This window comes from Camelus dromedarius, chromosome 3 (genome assembly GCF_036321535.1).
Source record: "Camelus dromedarius isolate mCamDro1 chromosome 3, mCamDro1.pat, whole genome shotgun sequence".
NCBI classification, from domain to species: domain Eukaryota; kingdom Metazoa; phylum Chordata; class Mammalia; order Artiodactyla; family Camelidae; genus Camelus; species Camelus dromedarius.
This window is the reverse complement of record NC_087438.1, coordinates 97,907,848-97,928,293: the sequence shown is the minus strand read 5'-3', so window position 1 is coordinate 97,928,293 and position 20,446 is coordinate 97,907,848. Positions and strand designations below refer to the sequence as shown.

The 20,446-nt window shown below is 44.9% G+C and overlaps 1 protein-coding gene across 3 annotated transcripts in view; it reads right to left on the bottom strand.

Annotated features, from left to right (window-relative positions):
• Positions 1–20,446, bottom strand: part of CYSTM1 (cysteine rich transmembrane module containing 1) — a 68,208-nt gene that overhangs the window by 45,147 nt on the left and 2,615 nt on the right. For 2 of the 3 annotated variants that reach the window (XM_031449142.2, XM_031449141.1), the window contains exon 2: positions 17,800–17,993. In XM_031449142.2, the coding sequence (XP_031305002.1) occupies positions 17,800–17,993 (194 nt within the window). The remainder of the gene's footprint in view (positions 1–17,799; positions 17,994–20,446) is intronic. The other variant, XM_064484354.1, reaches the window with a different exon arrangement.

Sequence of the window (20,446 nt, the reverse complement as noted above, 5' to 3'; positions counted from 1 at the left end):
GAACTGATGATAGGCATTTGTGAATAAGGCATCGCTCCCCAGTGAGTAAATTCAGGTTGATCAAACCCTCCTCTCACCATGACTACCAAGACTCCCCTAAACCATTTAAAGGCATCACCACAATAAAGCAAATATAGCAATAAAGCAAGTCACATGAATTTTTTGGTTTCCCAGTGCAGATAAAAGTTACGTTTTCACTATACTGTAGTCTATTAAGTGTTATGTTTGAAAAAAGTGTACATATCATAATTTTAAAATACTTTATCCCTGAAAAATGCCGACCATCGTCTGAGCTCTCAGTGAGTTGTCATCTTTTGGCTGGTGGAGGTTTGGAGTATTGCGAGAATTACCAAAATGTTACCCAAAGTGAACAAATGATGCTGGAAAAATAGCGCAGACAGACAGAGGGTTGCCACAAACCTTCAATTTGTAAAAATCGCAGTATCTGCAAAGCGCAATAGAGCAAAGCACAGTAAGACAAAGGCTCAGAAAACTAGAAATCATCCCCTATTTTTGGCAAAGTCATACAAGACTTGCTGCCCACAGAGACAGAATTCGAACCATTTGTCTCCCTTGGTTTAGAAGTAAGGGCCCATCCAGTTTCCTAGCTCTGGTTTTGAAGCCTAAATAAGTACTAATATTCCACAGTGTCGCCTAAAAACTCCAAGGGAAGTCATTCCAAGCTCACTTCCTTTTGAAGAGTGTTTTGTATATAGTGCCCCAAATGGTGTGAACCTTTCTGGCTGAAGGGTTAACTCATGTTCCATCCCCTTGCCTCTTTACTGCTATTTTGTTCTTTTTTTTTTTTTAATTGAGGTACAGTCAATTACAATGCATCAATTTCTGGTGTACAGCACAATGTCCAAATCATGCACATATATATATTCATTTTCATAATTTTTTCATTAAAGTTTATTATGAGATATTGAACATAGTTCCATATGCTATACAGAAGAAACTTTTTAAAAATCTATTTTTATATATACTGGCTAACATTTGTAAATGTCTAACTCCCAAATTTATCCCTTCCCACCTCTCTTTCCCCAGTAACTAATTATTGACTCCCATTTTACAGCCAAGCCAATTAGTAACCTTGGTCAAGCGTGAGGAGCTTGGAGGCCTGGAACACAGCTCTCAGCTGGGCCTGAGAAAAACAGGAAGCCTCCTGTGAGAACTTCACGCATGTGAAAACTATGCCTAAACAACAGATGTCAGAAGCCTGTAATTCTGTAGAGTCCCTGGGCACGTCAGCAAGCACCTGAGTCTCTATCTGACCGAGGAGTGGCAGACTGACTTAGGACAGAGGAGTTGTGAAGGATGACTATTTCACTCCTCATTTAGTTTAGTGAGCATTATTGCCCACTTCAGTTTCTGAAGAGCTCAGTAACTAACTCCTTTAGGTCAAAAGCCCAAGAGGCTGCGTGTGAGGTTACTGGTTTACTCCAGGCCCTCTAAAACAGCCAGAAGAAGTGTGAAATAATCTGAACTTACTCACATGAAATGCAAACATGCACTTATCCTCAGGCCTCCAGGTCTCGCTTATAAACTTAATGGTAATCAAGCCGCAAATCACCAGAACACAAAACCAAAAACGCCTTAGAACCTTGATTGAGGCTTTTACTTTAGTATGTGCACTTTTTTTTATTTCACTAAATCTCAAAAAAAAAAAAAATACCCTTCACCCAATAATTAAAATATTTTGCTGTGGAGGAGCTCAAACTACATATAACCCTCCTATTAATACTCCTTGGTACCTCTGTGGAGTGGGCACAGCTCATGATACCCTTTCAAGGTTGAGAAATGTTTGTTTCCAAGCCAAGAAAGGAGGGCCTGCCCTTGAGAGACAAAGGTGCAGGCCTAAATCGCTCTGCGGCGGGTCTCTGGCCCATACGCCAGCCCTGCCTCTCACCTTGGCCCAGTTCCTCTTAAGGGAAGCCATTTCTGTTCAACAGAAGGACAGGCAGCCCTGGTGTTTATCATAGCTTGTGTTTAGGGAAACACACTAACAATTCTTCCCTGACAACAAAGTCTTAAATTCTCTACCAGTGGGAAAAACTGAGGGTGGGGGGTGGCAGGGGTGAATGAAAGAGGAAAATTTCCCAAAACTCTTGGCCTACTTAACCATCCTGACAGCACATAGTTATAGTGTTAGGGGTGGGGGGGCAAGCTGGTTCTTTCCAAATGAAGCATGATTAGTTGGCCAGTTCAAATATTTCCAAAGAGATTTTGAAAACAGTTAACATTTTTAAAAAATGTGGCATAGAAATCTAATTTCCAGCTATTTTTAATACTATAGGGCTGCTGCAAAGCTCTGTAAAAAATACTATCTTAATAAGCTCTACTACTGAACAGGTAAAGCAGGGAGAAAACTCTTTGGGTAAGTAGTAATGTGTAGTAAACACACATTGCTCAAGTGACCTAACTTAAGACATCTTTTACAGAGAATGATGTAGGACTGGAAGTTCGCTTTCCCCAGGTGCCACTACTCTGTATTTGTCCTCCCCCGGGTGCTGCACTAGTTTCTACGCTTCTGCACAAACCAGCTGCAGCCACCTAGCCAAGATCTCAGCAATTCCCTAAACTGACTTTACTGTACAGGATCCCTGGAGGTCCAATTCTGTTTTCTGGAGTCTAACAAATACAGAACAAATTGGTGAGAAGTTTCAGCTATTTCACTTCCTTCCAGAAAACAAAAGTTGCTAAGGTTCGATATAAAATTGACAGCTGTGTTTTTACTTTGTTTTGTTTTGTTTTTGGCTACAAGGTCAGTTAATTTCAGAGCTGGAAAAAACCATATTATCACCAAATCATTCCTCTTCAATAATCAGTATCTTCTTCCTGTTTTTCAAGACTTTAAGACTAAATGACCGATTAACACTTAAGTAGCCTTACCTGAGAAGCCACAAATTGAGCAAGTGTAGCAGGTAGGAAAGGGGAATTCTGTTCTACAATTAACAAAGAGCATGGGGCTCCTTTCAGCCTCACAAATGCCTCATATTCATGTTTTGGGCATTGATTATCCTTCAATAACTTCCCCCTCATTAAATCTCCTACCACTCACTTGTGGTTTGGGCTTCACCCTGGGGAGAAGAGGTGTTTGTAAGACACTCGGAAACCTCTAAAGGCCAAGTTCGGGGTACAATACAACCTCAGTGCCTACTGAAGGGGGCAAACCCCTCAAATACTCATTAACTCATCTGGCCAAATAAGATAATAAAATGAGCTGCTGCTGGGTGCTTCCTTGCCCTCATCAGGAGTAAGTTTTTAAAAACCTTCTAACAATTGGCACCTGGCTGCCTGCATCCCCAACCCTGCCTGTTACAAAGATTTCAGATGCAGAGTTCACAGAATTTCATCAAACTAAAGTTCTAGGCAGCACCTCTTTTCCAGGCTGCCACAACAGCCTCCTCAGTCTTCCCATTCCAGTGTTTCCTCTACCCCAATCCAGCCGACGCTTCAACGTCTCCCCACAGTACACAAACCTAGGCTGGGAATTCGAAGTTTTCCCTAACCGGCCCTAACCTAATTCTCCAAACTTTCCCACCGCTCAAAACCGCCCAAGCACTCGGTCCAGTAAATCACCGAATCGTCTTTCCTTCGCCTCCAGTGCAAGGCTCAAGGTCTTCCCCGCAGGCCCCCTTTCCCTCCCTCTATTCTTCCAACCCCCACCGCTGCTGGGAAATTAGTCCCTATCCCTTGGGGTCCTGCTCAGATTTCACTTGCCCCAACTGGTCTACTCAGATCCCAATCCACTGCTCTCAACAGTCATGATTTCTTCCCCCCGCAACACCTTTTCCGAACACCCCCAGCCCCTGCTTCCACCCGCGGGGCTCCCGAGCGGCCTCCCGCCCCCAGCAGGCCCGGCTCAGCACTGTGTGGGTCCCCGCCAGCGCCCGAGAAATCGCAGCCCAAGGCGAAGAGATGCAGAAGCCTCCCGCAGACGTCCCCGGAGACTGGGTGTGGCGAGCCCCATTCCCAGCCAGCCGACTCCTCGCAACGCGGAGCCCCTTAGTCAACGGCCCAGAGGCCAGGAGGGCGCCGCCGGATCTTCGCAGCCGCCGCCACCGGCGCTGTGACGGGAGCCAGAGCAACAGCCGCGGGGCGCCGGGGTGGGCACTGGGCCGGCTGCAGCCGCTCCCTCGGTTCCCAGCCTCTCCTCCGGGGCTGCGCGCTTCCCTGCTGGAGCCGGCCCATCCCGCCCCGGAAGCCGCCGCTCTCGGGACGCCTCTGTGGAGCTCGGGGGTGCGCAAAACCCCAGAAGGTCCCTGCCCGCCCTTCACCCTCTCCTTGGTCCCAGCTTGGCCCAGCTGGCTCGGCTGTGCCTCACCTCTCTTCTCTACGAACCCGCTGGGCACTGCTTCGGCTGGGACCCGTCGGGATCCGACGAGACCGTACAAGCCGCGCCGCACCTGCTACGGAGCGAGCGAAGAGTAGAGGCGCGCCTGACGTCACGACCGTCAGAAGCTTCGAGTCACCTGATCAACCTAGCAACGCGCGCGGGGCGGGGCGAGGCAGGGGGCGGTGTCACAGCACGAGCCCCGCCCCCAGCCGCGGGGCCTCCAGGCTCCTCCGGGAGCGCTTCCGGGCGGTCCGCGCAGCTGGGACACGAGGTCCGGCCCTGGCCTCCCTGCTCGGACTTCTGAGCTGGATGGATACCTGAGACTTCAGCAAGTTCTCTCCTCAGGATGGATCGGTGCTCCGAGACTCCAAACGTTACCTCCTGGCCGCCAGTGCAGGTGCCCGGAAGGCAGGGCCCTGTGTCCCCACGGTACCCGGCTCAGTGCGTGGCACGCAGGGTTCAGGGGTTTACTTTCCAAGCTGTACCGGAGAGGCCTGAGCTTAGGCTGGTAACCGGCTTGTTATCCGGCAACTTTCCCCATAAACCTCACAGCAAGTAGAGCAGCATTCGCTGGAGAAAGTAATAGGACTTCATCACTCAGGAGAAGGGAGACAGGCTGTAGCCCAGACCCAGGAATCCTGCCTTGAAGGCCTGCTTCTATTCCAACAGAAAGAAAAACCACTGAAACACTCCCGGAGCAAAGTCTAGGACAAGCCTGCAAACCCTACTTGCAAAGATTTTTTTGTTTTTCATTTTAGAAATCGATTTTGTCTTCAATTTTCTCCCCTTACTCACTATAATCGTATGCCTACACCTCTGTGACTTACCAGTCCCTGGACGTAGACTATCAGCTTCAAAATGAAAATTTAACACCCCATGGATGTTCCGATTTGAAAGCCACTACTTATTTCATCCCTTAACTTCTTGCTGACTGAGTTCCCCTTAAGTTTTACTCTTCTACTCCCTGTACCGCTATGAAGGATTCATATATGTTGTCCTTCCCTCTCAGACTATGGATTTTAAACCAAAAAGTTACTTTATAAATAACTTCTTGTGAGCACTTTTAAGGACCTGGCAACGGGCAATGCCAGGCTGCTTGAGGTATGATCCTTGAAGATCAGGAGTTCGTGGGTGGTGTGTCTCATATCCAAGTACTACCTGTACTGTTTATTGTTTGCTTAATAGTTTTATTTTGAGTAACACTTTTTTACTTTTCTACGTTTATTTGAAAAAGAAACTAGCATATAAATGAGGAAAAAAGACAGTTGTGAAAGGGAGAGAAGAATCATGGCTCCAGAGTTGTATTACTAGGAGAGAAGAGATTTAAAATGAGCTCCTTAGATAAACAGCAGGGTCCTACTGTATAGCACAGGGAACCATAGTCAATACCTTATAGTAACCTATAATGAAAAAGAATATGTATATATATATATATATGACTGACTCACTATGCTGCACATGAGAAACTAACATTGTAAATCAACTATATTCAATTAGAAAAAAAAAGAAAGACAATTAAGCATAAGCCCAGGTCCCCAGGACAGAGATTAGGAAGCAGGAAGATGGTGGGAGCAGGGCAGGGGCAGCCAGACGTGGGCTTGCAGGTCTGAGGGGGGCAGTCCAGCTGCAGGTTAGGGAGGGCTTGGGGAAGAGCTGGGCTAGAATGAGGTTTGAGGGATGCAGTGGAGGCGAGACATGCTGGGAGCAGAGAGAATGGAGACAGAATCTAGAGAAAGAAGAGGCAGCAGTGGTTTGGGGAGGGGTTGCTGAGTAGGAGGACTGCTAACAGCATTACGGGAAGGGAGGCTGAGAGGTTACATGAGGAAGGAAGAGCAGGTGAGAAGAAATTGATGTAGGCCCTAGGGGATAAGCACAGTGCCTCTGAGGCTCTACTCTGGACAGGGCAAGGGGAGGATGAGGGTGGAAGGCTGGGATAACTGTTATGTAAAGGAGGGAAGCTTCTCTTGGTGGCTGGGACATATGGTGTCCTTGCTGGGGTAGAAGAGATGCTACAACAGTGTTTTCCTTTAGGTCCCTGGCCGCTCCCCTTTTACTGAGTTGTTTGGACACAAAAAGGTGTAACCATCTAAGGAAAAATGGAATGTCCACCCACCCAACCCCCTTAAGGAAGGAGTGCTATCGCGCAAGTACAAACTCAAGGAATGTTACTTGGCAGCATCCAAGAACCAGAGTCAAGGCCAGGGAGCACATCCTATATAGTTCTTCTCTAGGATTTGACCTCAAGTCCCAGGAGTAAGCATCGGGCCAGATGGAGAAGTTGCTGGAGTTTCATCAAGTTTCTTCACAACAGCAGTGAGTTCCTGTTCCCGGAAATAAAGACAAATGTCTGTGTAGAAAGAAGTTCCTGACATAGTGTATTTTTTGTGAAAGTCCGTTAGCCACAGGAACTGCAGTGGACTTTCAACATTTGTGAATTCAGAACCATCCAAGGATTGTGGAGGCTGCGTGATGCAGGGTTTGGGGACTTGTGCTCTGAGAGCCACCCATTTCGTGAATTCAGGCAAGTTAGTCACCGTCCTTGAGCCTCAGTCTTATCTGTAAAATGAGGATAATAATACCTACCTCACAAGACTGTCGTCAACTTGATGTGAATTCTAGGCCAAAGGAAGAACCCAGATTCACAGTTTTTCAAAGGGAAATTTAAAAATTCATTATATTTTCATTGGATCCCATTTGCTCACTCAACAGTTGGATGAAAGAATGTTTCTTGGATGTCTAATATGCACTCCACACTGTGATGGATACAAAAGGAGCGAGTTCTCTAACTTGGTCCTCCAGACCTCAGACTCCTGAGAGGTAGCAAGACAGCATACACCTCACAAAGCCCCTGTGAAACTGAATGCTAAACTATGTCATGCCCTCCTGTGTCTTCGGGACTCACGGAGTCAGAGGCCATGCCAGCTCCACTGGCAAAGGTGGGATGCGTAAAGGAAGGGTCTGGAGCAGAGCCTGAAAGGCAGGATTTGGAGAAGTGGTGAGAGAAGAGAGCATTCATTCTTGGTTATGGCATCCGGATAACATGAGTGCCTGGGGCAGGGGCTCATTAAATATTTGGTAAAGGAATGAAGGAATGAATGAAACAAATAAGCAAAGACAATAAAATTAGAGAATGGTGGGCAGAGCTGTAAGATGAGCCTAAGTGGACTGTGGAAATTGAGGATCTGTGAGAAAGAATGTAGAGACAAAGCAAATTGGGGATGAGCTTTTGAAATAGCAGAATCTTCTGGTAGGAACATGGAGTCTGGAGACTGAATGACAGGGTTGTATTTGGACTCCATCATTTATTGGCCATATGACCTTGAGCAAGTTATTTAACCTCTCTGTGCATTAGTTTCTTCATCTGGGAAAAAAAAAAAGGTAGGGAGAACATTGATATCTACTTTAGAGTGTTATTCTGAGGATTAACTGAGATAATGCATATGAAACATAAACATGGTACCTGGCACATAGTAAGTGCTCTGAACTGTTAGCTTTTTTTTTTTTTAATTGAAGTATAGTCAGTTACAATGTGTCGGTTTCTGGTGAACAGCATAATGTTTCAGTCATACATATACATGCATATATTCCTTTTCATATTCTTTTTCATTATAGGTTACTACCAGATATTAAATATAGTTCTCTGTGCTATACAGAAGAAATCAAACTGTTAGCTTTTATTATTAGTATTAGTTTTATTAAGGCCTGAGAATAGACTCAATGTGAACACTAGAGGAAAGCACTGAAGCTCCTGGAGTGGGAAGTAGGAATGGGATGCAATGTCTTGTAAAAAAATCCTTTGGCAACAGAATGCAGGCTGGTCAGAAGGGAGAGGAGGGCCATAGCAAAGGTGCAGCCCCAAAGGGAAGGAAGGGCTGACGGAGACTGGAAACAAACCCTCTGGAAAAAGAGAAATCCTGTGCCCCCTTGCTCATACGTGTGTGGCAGTTGGAGCCTGGCAGGCAAAGGTGCTCAGTAACTCTATTAAATGAACATCTCTAGATGCTGCACAAGTTGAACAACGTCTTCTTAGAGCTCCCAGGCTCGGTGGCAAACACTATGGAATTCTCCTAAGTCAAGAACAGAGAATTTTAAAGCACTAGAGAAGTTTACTAAGACTGGGCCTCTGGCTTATTTCAGTCTTCCCCTCTGTGGAAGCAGACAAATGAACACATATGAAGGGAAAGCCAGTGAATGTGGCAAGCACATGCACAAAACCCAGAAAAGCATAATCAGATTTTGTTTTAGGATATTAAAGAAAAGAGAAAAAAATTGCTCTTCTACTGTTTCCTAGCTCACTGCTCTGCCTGATTCTAATGGAATTTGAGGTTCATGTAAAGGAGAAAGAGGCAAAGTCATCAGTTTGCTTCTGGCCATGGTTCCAGAAACTTTTGGTTTTCACCTGAGCAATGAATGAGTCTTACAGTTTTGTGCTTCTTTTTTTCTGATCTACATTTTGAAATTCTAATTTGCTAGTCAGGAATATCTCCATTGCAAGTGACTAAAATGCTATTAAAATCGGTTTAAGAAAAAGGGAGAGAGGACTGATTGGCTCTTGAAACCAAAAGTCCAGACATCAATCTGAGCTTCAGGCATAACTGTATCCAGACACTCAAACACTGTCACCAGGAGTCTCCTCTCTTGCTCTATCCTTCAGCTCTCTTTTCTCTGCATTCTCATGCAGTCCCTCTGAGAGTGTCAGAATTACATTCTCACAGCAAAAAGTCCCAGCAGACAAAAGGCTTTCTCTTTCCTAACAGGACTAAGAAAACCTTCAGAATGGAGTCTTACTATTTGCATTGGCTTTGGGCAACTTTTCTCTGAATATGTGGTTGTGGCCAGGGAATGTAACACCTTGGCTTCTTCCATGCTCTCCTCTGGGGCTGGGGGTGAGGTTAGCCTACCCCCTATCCCACAGTTGAAAGTATGGAAGGAATGGCTTCCCCAGGAATACTGAAGTTTGGTTTCCAGAACTAGGCAGAATGGATGCAGAGCAAACAAGAAAACACAGCTGACCCCTACAGGCCACCGATATCAAAATCACAAGCTTATCGAAGGCTCCTATAGGCACATGGAATATAATATTCCAATAGGCTAGCTTTGAATCCACTTGGGAGTCAATTCACCTTCTCCTGTATTTCCAGGAAAGTTGCATCCACTGGGGAGAAAACTCCAGCACTCAGGGGTTAAGCCGTATTGAGATCATGACTTAGAACCCGCCACTGGTTTTACCTAAGTGCACTCTCCTCTCTGGAAATATTACTTCTGAGGAAAGTGCTTCAGGGAGCACTTCATGCTTTAAATGTGTTTGTATAACACCTTGAGTTCTCAAGAGGCATCACATAAAGGCGCGCGATTTTAATTGTGACTTTCTGAAGCACTGATTCCTGAAATGGCCTGGCATTCGGATAATGATCTTAGAAACCCAGCCCTGGAGGAAAACACATTTTTCTCCTAGGCTGTGATTCAACTAAGTATGATAATGAAGTTCCCATCAAATCTGAAGACTCTTCCCTGCTTTTTGATATTTTGAAAACAATGTTTTGAAAATAAGGTGGGAAAATTCAACACATACAAATTAGAAATACTCAGCCTGTATGTCCATTTGCATTCATATTTATAAAATGGGCTAATAATTTAGCACATGACACATGAAGAACAAGAACTCAGCAAAACATTAAATCCACACATTCACGCAGCACATTCACTAAGTGCCTGCCACGTGCCAGGGACTGTACTAAGCTCTAGAGAGGGAGGAATAAGCAAAACAGATCCTTGCTTATATGAAGCTTACACTGCAGTAGGTGTGTCCATTTGTATGCAGCCTTGGGTCTCTTCTGTGTCACTGACACGAATTAGTCATAATCAGCAATAAACATACAGGGCAAATTCTCAGTGAGTGCTTCCTCTCGGCAAGGCTTTTGGCCAGTGCTCTGCGTACACATTTCATTATTCTCTTCTTCCCTGGGATGAAAAACAGACTTCAGAGAGATGTGGACACCTGTTCAAAGGGCCCCAGGAAGTAAGTGGGTGGGGTCTTCTCTCTAGATCTGAAACTCATTTTTCTTGTATCTGCCTTTTAACTTGCGCCCTCTTGTAGGGTGTGGAAGAGGAGTGACAGCAGTGGCGGGGATTATGGCAAACTGGAGAACAAACTGTGCAAAGGGAGCCACTATCTAGCCATTTGTCATAGGGGGATGTGGCCCAGGATGGCCAAGTTTTCTGATTTTTTTTTTCAAGAGAAGCTGGCAAACAGTATTTTGACATGAAAATCAATTTTAAAACACTGTGAAAGCCAAACAAAAATCTGGGCATCATTCAGGCCATAGGTCTGCCCCTCTGTGAGAAGTCACACTGTGTCCAAGAAAGTCCCTGGGGAGATAGGATTTTAGATAGTAACCCCCACCCCACCCCCGCCACACCAACTACATGTGGGTAGAAAAATACAAATACAGCTGTGGTTCTTGTACAAAGTATTTCTCAGGTTGATTTTATAAGGCGCAGGTAGAAAAATGGTGACCCCGTTTACCAGAAAAACAAAGTCCTTAATGAAAACAGTGACGGAGCAGCTGGAGGACCCCAACCCCCCACCGTGAAGGAGGTTGCAGGCAGCCATCTTAGGCTGGGTTGACAGGCCATGCTTATCCGAAAGGGAAAATTTAACTTCGGGGCGGGCTTCGTGTTACATCTGAGGTCCTAATAATGATCATTAGGCTGTCAGCACACAAGATATGGTTCAAAAGAATTCTCCTCCTTAAAGTCACATTCTGCTCGCGTCCTGGCCCTTCCTTGCCTCCTCCACCCAGTGGCCTCCCACGCTCAGCAAGCCTTTCCTCTTCCCCATGCCACGTGCCAGGGGATGGCAGCCACGGGACATATGGGTCTCAGCACTGGGGTGGTCTGGGAATGGAATGGGGTTGATCGCCTTTTGGTGGCAGCTTCTCTTCCCCATCCTGGCCTTTAGAGGGAGGGAGGGAGGGGGCACAGAAGAGCTTCCACATTTACAAAACATGTGCACCATCAATCAGTAGACTGAAACTCTGCAAGACGATAGCTTTACTTCAAAAGGGTAGAGGAATTCCCATCTTCCAGATCGTAACAAGATCAGAAAACCTCTGTTTATTACAAGAATTGTTTCAGAAAAGAAAGTGAAATCTGGCACATGAAAAATCCCATTTCTATCTGCTCTCAAGATAGTAACTTTGCAGCCATATGCCACGTGTATTCCATCACAGCAAAACTGTAATGTACTGTAATGCCCTGGGGACAGATTTGCTGCTGCTGCTGCTGCTGCGCCGCCGCTGCCACCGCGACCCCCTCCTCCTGTTGCTTGGATAAAGCTGAGGCATTTGGCACTGCTGTGAGATTCTTAGAAGATCAGGCAAGTGCTCCTGGTTGGAACCCTACAACTCATTTTGTACCATGAGGCTGTAAATCCCCTGAGAGCCTCTTTTTGAGGGGAAAACACACACATAGTAAGGCCTTAGATACCTTCTGAAAGAGTAGGACAAAAAGGCTTGTACTTTCCCCCTATTCCATGCTTGGAAGATCATTTAAGAGATCAAGTGACTTCTCCCACTTGGAGGCAGGGCAACACTATAATTTAGAGTGTCCAGACCTGTGTTCCAGCCCTGGTTCCCCTACGTCCTCGCCTTGAAACCCAGGACAATTTATTAAATCTCTTCGGGCCTCAGTTTCCTCATCTGGAAAGTGGAAATAAAACTAGGACCAAGCACATGGAGCTGTCGCAGGGGTTCACTGGTACACAGTAGAAGCTGCTCTCTTTGGACAAAGCACATTCTCCAGCTCATTACAGCCTTATGCGTCTCCACCATGCCCCTCATCCACGCCCCAGGAGAAGGGACAAAAGGCACCTGCTTCCTCTTAGTCCCACCACTAATTTTGTGGCTCCTTGCACAGGCAATCAGGAGTGACACATGATGACCAGGGTCACTCTAGAGCCATTCTTTAGCTGCAGCAGGGGAGACCTTTGCTCCAATGGTACCCAGAGCCTTATTTAAGATACTACCTTTAGTTTGAGACTTACAAATATTAGCCACTACATATAAAAATAGATCAAAAAATTTCTTCTGTATAGCACAGGGAACCATGTTCAATATCTTGTAATAACCTTTAATGAAAAAATATGAAAATGAATATATGAATATATGTCTATATATATGCATGACTGGGACATTGTGCTGTACACTAGAAACTGACACATTGTAATTCACTGTACTTCAATAAAAATTTTAAAAAATATACTACCTTTACCTGAATTTTTGGGCTGCTTCAGCCACAGTCCAGATGAGAGTATTGGCAGCTTTGTAGGTGTGCAGTCCATCAGAGTGGGAGTGGCACTGTGTCCACGTGTGGATTCCTGGGCTCCATCCTGGACCCATTGCTCTGAATCACTGGGGCCAGGGCCTAGGAATCTTTATGAAGCCAGCCCTCTGAAGGAGCAGATGCCCATAAAAGTTCGCATTTATGGCCCTCTGGTGCCTCAAACTCTGTAGATCTTTTCCTCAATCTATTTCTCTTCATGCGTCTCTCTTAACTGGACCATCATCCTGTAAGAAAGCCAGGCTTTCAAGCCGGAAACCTGAAGGCCCCTGAGTTCGGGAGAATCCCAATTACCTCATAGCAGAGTTTGACCCTTCTCCCTGCCCCCTGCCCCAGTTCTGGCCTCCCCTGTGATTCACACCATAACCAGCGGTCTTGCTCTCCACCTGCTCAATCTGGAGGTCTTGATCGGAAATGTAAACCTGGCTCTAATCCCCCCTTACTTAAAGTTCTCTAGGGGTTTCCCAGCCGCTGCAGGATCAAGTCTGAGGAGACATTGAAAAGCCTTTCTCTTCAGCCTTATATCTCCTGCCACTCCTCATCCTACTGGGAAAACTTCAGCTAGACTTTTGTTACACTCAAGTCTTTGAATGTTCCATGCATGCCTCTGGGCTTCTATAGACACAGTATCCTCCACTGGAATACCCTTTCTCCTCTGCTCCTCTTCTTTCAAATCTTGGCTGATATGTCCCCTCTCTGGGAGGCTTTCCCAGATGTCTCCTGGTAGCACTGACTACTCTCTCCTCTTTCCCTGTACACCTCCCCAAAATATCACCCATGAGCCTGTATTGCCTTTATTTGCTTATGTGTTTCTGCCTCATTAGACCCATGAGAGATCTGTATTTGATTCATTTCAAATTCAAACGTTTATCGGGGTTGATAAGGTCCTACAGGGTTTGGTTCCACCCTGTCTCCTACCACTCTCAGCCCTACCCACTTCAACCAATCACACTGGCCTTCGGACTATTCCAAGATTACCAAACTCCTTCCTGCTCTAGGTCTTTGTTCCCGCAGTAACCTTTTCCTGGAACGCCCTCTCTAGATCTTTCCATAGCTTGCTCCCTCTTGACATTCAGATCTCTGCTCAAATGTCACCTCTTCAAGAATCATGGGCCAACCAATCAAAAGTAATCTTCCTTCCTCCTTATCCTCTCTTCAGGATAATACCATATTTTCTTCCCTTCCTAGCACTTATCACAAGGTATAGTTACTTCACTATAAAAATCAGTCTTACTGAGGAATAATTTGCATACAATAAAATGCATATGTTTAAGGTGTACAGTTAAATTAGTTTTGACAAATACCCAAGTATCCACCACTCTGCAAGAAATAGAATATTTCCATAATCTGTCCAATTTTCCCAATTCCTCTTTCCAGTCGATATCCCAGCTCCCCGTGGCCAGCCCCAGTCAATAACTGCTCTGCTTTCTGATCCCATAACTTCGTTTCACTTGTTCTAGAACTTCATTTAAACGTCATCATCTGGCATGTACTCACCTGTCTGGCTTCTTTCACTCAGCATGTTTTGGAAGTTCATTTATGTGGTAGCATTTATCAGTATTTGTTTCTTTTCATTACTGAGTAGTAAGCTATGGTATGAATACACCACAATTTATCTGTTTGTTTGTTGATGGATACCTGGGCCATTTCCAGCTTTGAGCTAATATGAATAAAGCTGCTTTGACAATTCATGGACAAGCCTCTGTGTGGATGTACATTTTCATTTCTCTCAGGTCCCTGAAATGTACCTGTAATCCCTGTCATGGAGATTGCTGGACGCACGGTAAGCATATGCTTTACTTTTTAAGACACCGCCAACCTTTTTTCCAAAGTGATTTTCCATTTCATGCTCCTGCCAGCAACATGTGAGAGTTCCAGTTGTTCCACGCCCTTGCTAACACTTATTACTGGTCTTTTAACTGTTAGCCATTCTAATGTATGTCTGATGTTATCTCATTGTGGTTTTAATTTACATTTCCCCGATGGCTAATGACGTTGAACAACTTTTCCTGTGTTTATGGATATCTGTATATCTTATTTCTAAAGTATTTATTAAACTCTTTTGCCCATATCTTAATTTGGTTGTTTATCTTCTTCTTATTGAGTCATACTTCTTTGTTGTAGATACAAATTATTTATCAAAAATATGATTGAAAAACTTTCTTCTAGTCAGTGACTTATCTCTTCATGTTCTTAATGCTGTCTCCCCCCTCCCTTTTATAATTTTATTATTAGTTCTTTCTGTGAACTGACTATCCTAAGGATGTGTAGCTTTTCCTATGCTTTCTTCTAGAAGTTTTATAGTTTTTTAAAATTTTATTTATTTATTTTAATGGAGGTGTTGGGGATCAAACTCAGGACCTCGTGCATGCTAAGCTTGTGCTCTACCACTGAGCTATACCCACACTCTCTGTAGTTTATTTTTTTAATTTTGTTCTTTGATCCATCTCAAGTATATAGTGAAGCAGGGATTGACAGTCACTGTTTTCCATATTGGAATTGTGAGGCTGAGTGGAGGGATGGGGCTTATGTGGGCCATCAGGGAAGCCCTCTGAGAAGCTCACATTAGACAGAGAGGAAATGGAGTGAGAAATGGAGCCACATGGATACCGAGGGCAAGGACATTCCAGGCGGAACAAGCTTAGGCTGTTAGAGAAACAGCAGGGAGGTTGCTGTGGCTGGAGTGAGGCTCAGAGGTCTGACAGGCCTCAGAAATGAGTTTGAATTTTATTTTGAGCGTGATATGAAGCCACTGGAGGGTTTTAAGAAGGGTCGTGACATGGTCTTATTTACAGTTTAAAAGTTACGTGGGGTACCATCACATGTGTATTAGAATGCCTGAAAAAAAAGGTTTTTTTAAAGTGATAATACCCAGTGCTGGCAGGAATGCAGAGGAGCTGCAACTCTCATACACTGCTGGTGGGAGTGGCAAAGTGGTACAGTTGGTTTGCAAAAGAGTTTAGCCATTTCACAGAAAGATAACACTTACACTTACCATGCACCTTAGCAATCCCACTTCTAAGTATTTACCCAAGTGAAGTGAAGCTTATGCTCACACACAAACCTGTTACACAAATGTTCACAGTAACTTGATTCATCATCACCAAAAGCTGGAAACAATTCAAATATCTTTCATCTGGTGAATGGCTAAACTGTGGCACATCCATGTAAGAATACTACTTAGCAATAAAAAAGAATGAACTACTGATCATACATGAAATGACCTGGAGGAACCTCAGGGGCTTTATGCTTAGTGGAAAAATTCAATCTCAAGAGTTTACATACTAGCCAGAAAGAGAAAGAAAAATACCATATGATATCATTTATATGTGGACTCTTGAAAAAAAAGACACAAGCTTATTTACAAAATAGAGATAGACTCACAGACATGGAAAACAAACCTGTGGTTACGAGGGGGTGGGAGGGAATGGGGTTGGGGGAGGGATAAATTGAGAGTTCAGGATTTGTAGATACTAACTACTATATACAAAATAGATCAACAACAAGCCAAGATCCTACTGTATAGCACAGGGAATTATATCCAATACCTTGTAATGCCCTATAATGAAAAAGAATATGAAAAGGAATATATATGTCTAAGTGAATCACTATGCTGTACACCAGAAATTAACACAACATTGTAAATCGATTTCAATTAAAAAAAAGTTTACATACAGTATGATTTCATTTATGTAATATTCTCAAAATGGCAAAACTATAGAGATGGAGAACAGATCAGTTGCCAAGGGACAGGGAGGAGACCCTGGGAGGCATGAAGTGGGAGTGGGTGTGAATACAAAGAGGCAGCACTAGAGAGTTCCGTAGTGATGTAACAGCTACCCATCTTGGTGGTGGTGGTAGGTACAGAAATCTACACTCGGGATTTAAGTGCAGAGAACTGAACACACACCCACACACACAAACGAATGCAGGTTAAAAATTGGTGAAAACTGAAGAAAGTCTGCTGTCTGACTAAAGTAAGGTACCAATGTCAGTGTCCTGGTTTGGATATTTTACTACAGCTCAGTCTAAGATGTCACCATTATGGGAAGCTGGTTAAAGGGTACATGATACTTTTATTTTGGCAACTTCTGTGAGCCTATAGCTATTTCAAAACTAAAAGTTTAGAACTAAAACTCTAGCAGGCTGGTAAAAAACTATAAAAGGCTTTTTCTTGAAATTGGGGAAATTTGCAAATACATGGATGGTCGGTGACATTTGGGAATTTCCTGTCAGCTTTCTTAGGTGTGATAACGTATGGTCATCACTCAGTCTTAGGTGACACATGTTGGAGTTTTAGAGGTGAAGTGTCAGCGCCTACAACTTACTTTCAAATGGTTCAGCAAATATATACCTACGTTTAGATGTCACTTTAAAATACAGCAAAATGCAAGCAATTACTGCGTCTAGGTGGGAGGTCTATAGGTGTTCACTGTGTTATTCTTTTAACTTTGTATTTGAAAAATTTGTAATGAAAAGTTGAAAGAAAGAAAAAAGGAACGAATCGCTGATATGCACAATAATCGCTGATGAGGCTCTCACAAGCTTAATGGTAAATGAAAGAAGCCTGTCTCACAAGGCTAAATATTGTAAGATTCCATTTTGGAAAATGCAAAACTATAAGGAAATCAGATCAGTGACTGCCAGAGGCTGGGGCTGGCAGCCGGGAGATCTTATTTATCTCTAAAGAGCAAGAGGGAAAATTTACGGGGTGAGGAACATATTCTATATTACGACTGTGATGGTGGGTACATGACTGTGTTGAAATTCACAGAACTGCACACTTAAAAAGGTGAATTTTAATGTGTGGAAAGTGTACCCCCTCAAAAAAAAAAAAAAAAACCAGAAGAGAGTATCGTGTACAGAAGAACCATGAAAACACAAGGGACAAGAGGACAAAGATCTTACCTAAGACTTGTTTGTTGTGCGTATAATACACTTGGCAGCTAATAAGCACTGCATAAATATTAGCTAGTACGTGCAGTAAATTTTTCCCTAATAAAACCCCTGTGTTCCAGGGACCCTCCACTATGCAGGGCTATGTAGTTCAGGCAGGGCACCAAGTCACTGCTCTATGGCTGTTTGTGGAATGATGGGTGATCTGACCTTGTCTTACTCACAGGGGTTTGACGTATTTCTGGCTGCATCCTCTGGGACAGTGAGGTCCTTCAGTGTCCTGTATCCTGATGCTCTCTGGCTGGAGGGAACTCTGTGGGCCATCTTAAGGACCAGCAACAGCTCCAGAAAGTTGCCCATGGCTGCTTCGACAGGACTTGTAAGACAAAACCAAACTTCCTTCTCCATGCAGCAAAGACTAGTTCATTTCAAAAAGAAAGAATTTAGAAATTCCCTTTGCAAACATGAAATACTAAGTAAACATGACATTTTGTTTTCCAACATAATAATAACTACTGTTTGCCTTTCTCAGTGCCAGATCCCTTCACAGGCACCATGTTATCCTCATAGCACAGAAGGTGATGGCTCTTGTTAGTGGCCCCACTGTACAGGTGAGACAACTGAGGCTCAGAGACGGGAGATGACTTGCCCTTGGCCACATCCTGGGGTGCTCCGACAGCCAATCTTACACTCATCTGCTTTACCACATGGTCTTTCACAGAGCTACCCCCACCGTGCCCCTTTTCAGCTACTAGCCCTGCCCCTACCCAGGGGCAGCCTTAATGTTGAGTCACTGTGGGTCCAACAGCACCGTGTGGGCCATGCAACCCTCTTCCTCTGGCATAGAATGGAACTCTCTGCGGTGGGATGAGCAGTGGCATCTAGGTCAAATATGGAAGGGAAGGGGCGGGGAGGGGGTGAAAGAAGAGAAGGTCGGGGGAGAACATGCAGAAAACACCAGATGCTCCTTCTAGCTTTATAAAAACACAGGCATTAGGGAACACAGATTTTTATCATGGCCTGTTAGGAGAGAGAAGGGGGAAGGGGTAGATTAGGCTGTGGAGGAAGAAAGGGCTTCTATACAGACCTTAGAATTGGGTCTGGGGCCCAATGATAATGACAATAAAGATGGTGATGATAACAATCGTCACAGTCACTGTGTGCCTGATACTGAGCTAGGCACTCCCCACGAATTAGCTCAGGTAACTTTCTCAGAGTAACTCTTCAGACTTTAACTACTATTATTTTCATTCCCATTTTCAGATTAGGAAACTGAGGCCCAGAGAGCACATACACTGAATCATATGTTTGCATACGTAGACTCATGTAAATACATGGAATGAAGTCAGGAAGGACACACATCAATCTAATGGCAGCAGTTACCTGAGGTGGGTGTGTGGGTGTGTGTGAGACAAAGGTGGGGAGCTTTAGCCTTTAATTGTATTCTGTAATATTTTTACAGTGGGAATGTGTATCCATCTGTGTGTGCCTTTAAAAAACAGGTGGGTGGTGCTAAAGGCTATCCAAGGATCCCAGCACTAGTTGGGAACCGGTTTCTCAGACTGCAGCTCCCAGTCCCTAACCATCAGGCAGCACTGCTTTTCAAAGAAAGTCCCGTGTTCTTGCCCCTACACTCCTGATGGTGGGGAGGAAGGAGGAAACGACTTATGGGAGGCGTCGGTCCTTTGCCCCACCCGCCTCCCCTGGATTTCCAGGGGGGTACTGGGCTAGTTGCGCGTCTCAGCCCTCGGGGAGCCCATTGCTGGCTATCCTGCCCCAGGACCCGCCCACTGTCACGGAGCGGACTTCGAGCCAATCAGACCGGGGTGATGCCACGCCGGGAGATGAGAGTGGCAGGAAATCAAGGTCAAGGCCCCGGACACAATGGGGCCATTGTCGGCCTCCAGTCAGTTGACTTTCAAGCAGCAGTTCCCCATCCACCCTCGCTCCTTCTCTCCATCCCCGCCTCCTGCCAGGAAGTCACCCAAACCTACTGCCTCCTTTTCAGTCTCCGCCCAAAAGAAGCCGCGTTCCGGATCCGACCCTGGAAGCCGGATCTGGGCTGCCTCACGCCTGGTCTCTTACGTCCACCAGGTGGCGATAGAACACCACACTTCTGAGGGAGGGGAGGGAGGCCAGGGGCTAGTGCTCAATTACTTATCCGGTCCTGGGGGGAACCCAGCACTTCCTGTTTTATCCCCAAACCAAGCCCGATAATACTTTCCCTCACCCTTTATTCTGAGGCCACCGGGACCAGAAATCTCTAGGCCTTTTAGCTTTTAGTTTACTAAACGGCAAAATGGCCCTAGACTACCCCACTTTTCCTTGATGGAGAGGAAAACGGAGGGGAAACTTCTATCCACCGCAAATCACAGCAGGTGAAACCTGACAGTCTCTCTGGTCTGGATGAATCAACTGGCTGATTGATTAGTTTTGTCAGTATATAAGTGTCATCTCTGAAAGGACTTCCCACCCCCCACCCCCTGGTCTAAATTACATTCCCCCCTATTGTTCTCCCTCAGAATCGGCAGCACTTTTCCTTCTTGGCATGTATCACAACCTGTAATCGGACACATATTTGTTAGATTGTTTTCCCCTGGGATAGATGCTCCATGAGAGCAGGTACTGGGTCCACTTTTGTTCCCCAATGCATCCTTAGTGCCAAGGACAGGATCTGGCATGTAGTAGGTGTGCAATAGATCTCTGTCAACATAATTCATGAATGAGTGCCCTATTGAGTAGGATGAGGCTATTAAACTCTCCTGAGGTTTGTGGGGACTTAAAAAGATAATGAATGAAAAACGCGGGAGCACACAGCAGACACGTAGCAAGCCCTCAATAAATACTCTGCTGCTGCTGCTGTGGCGGCTG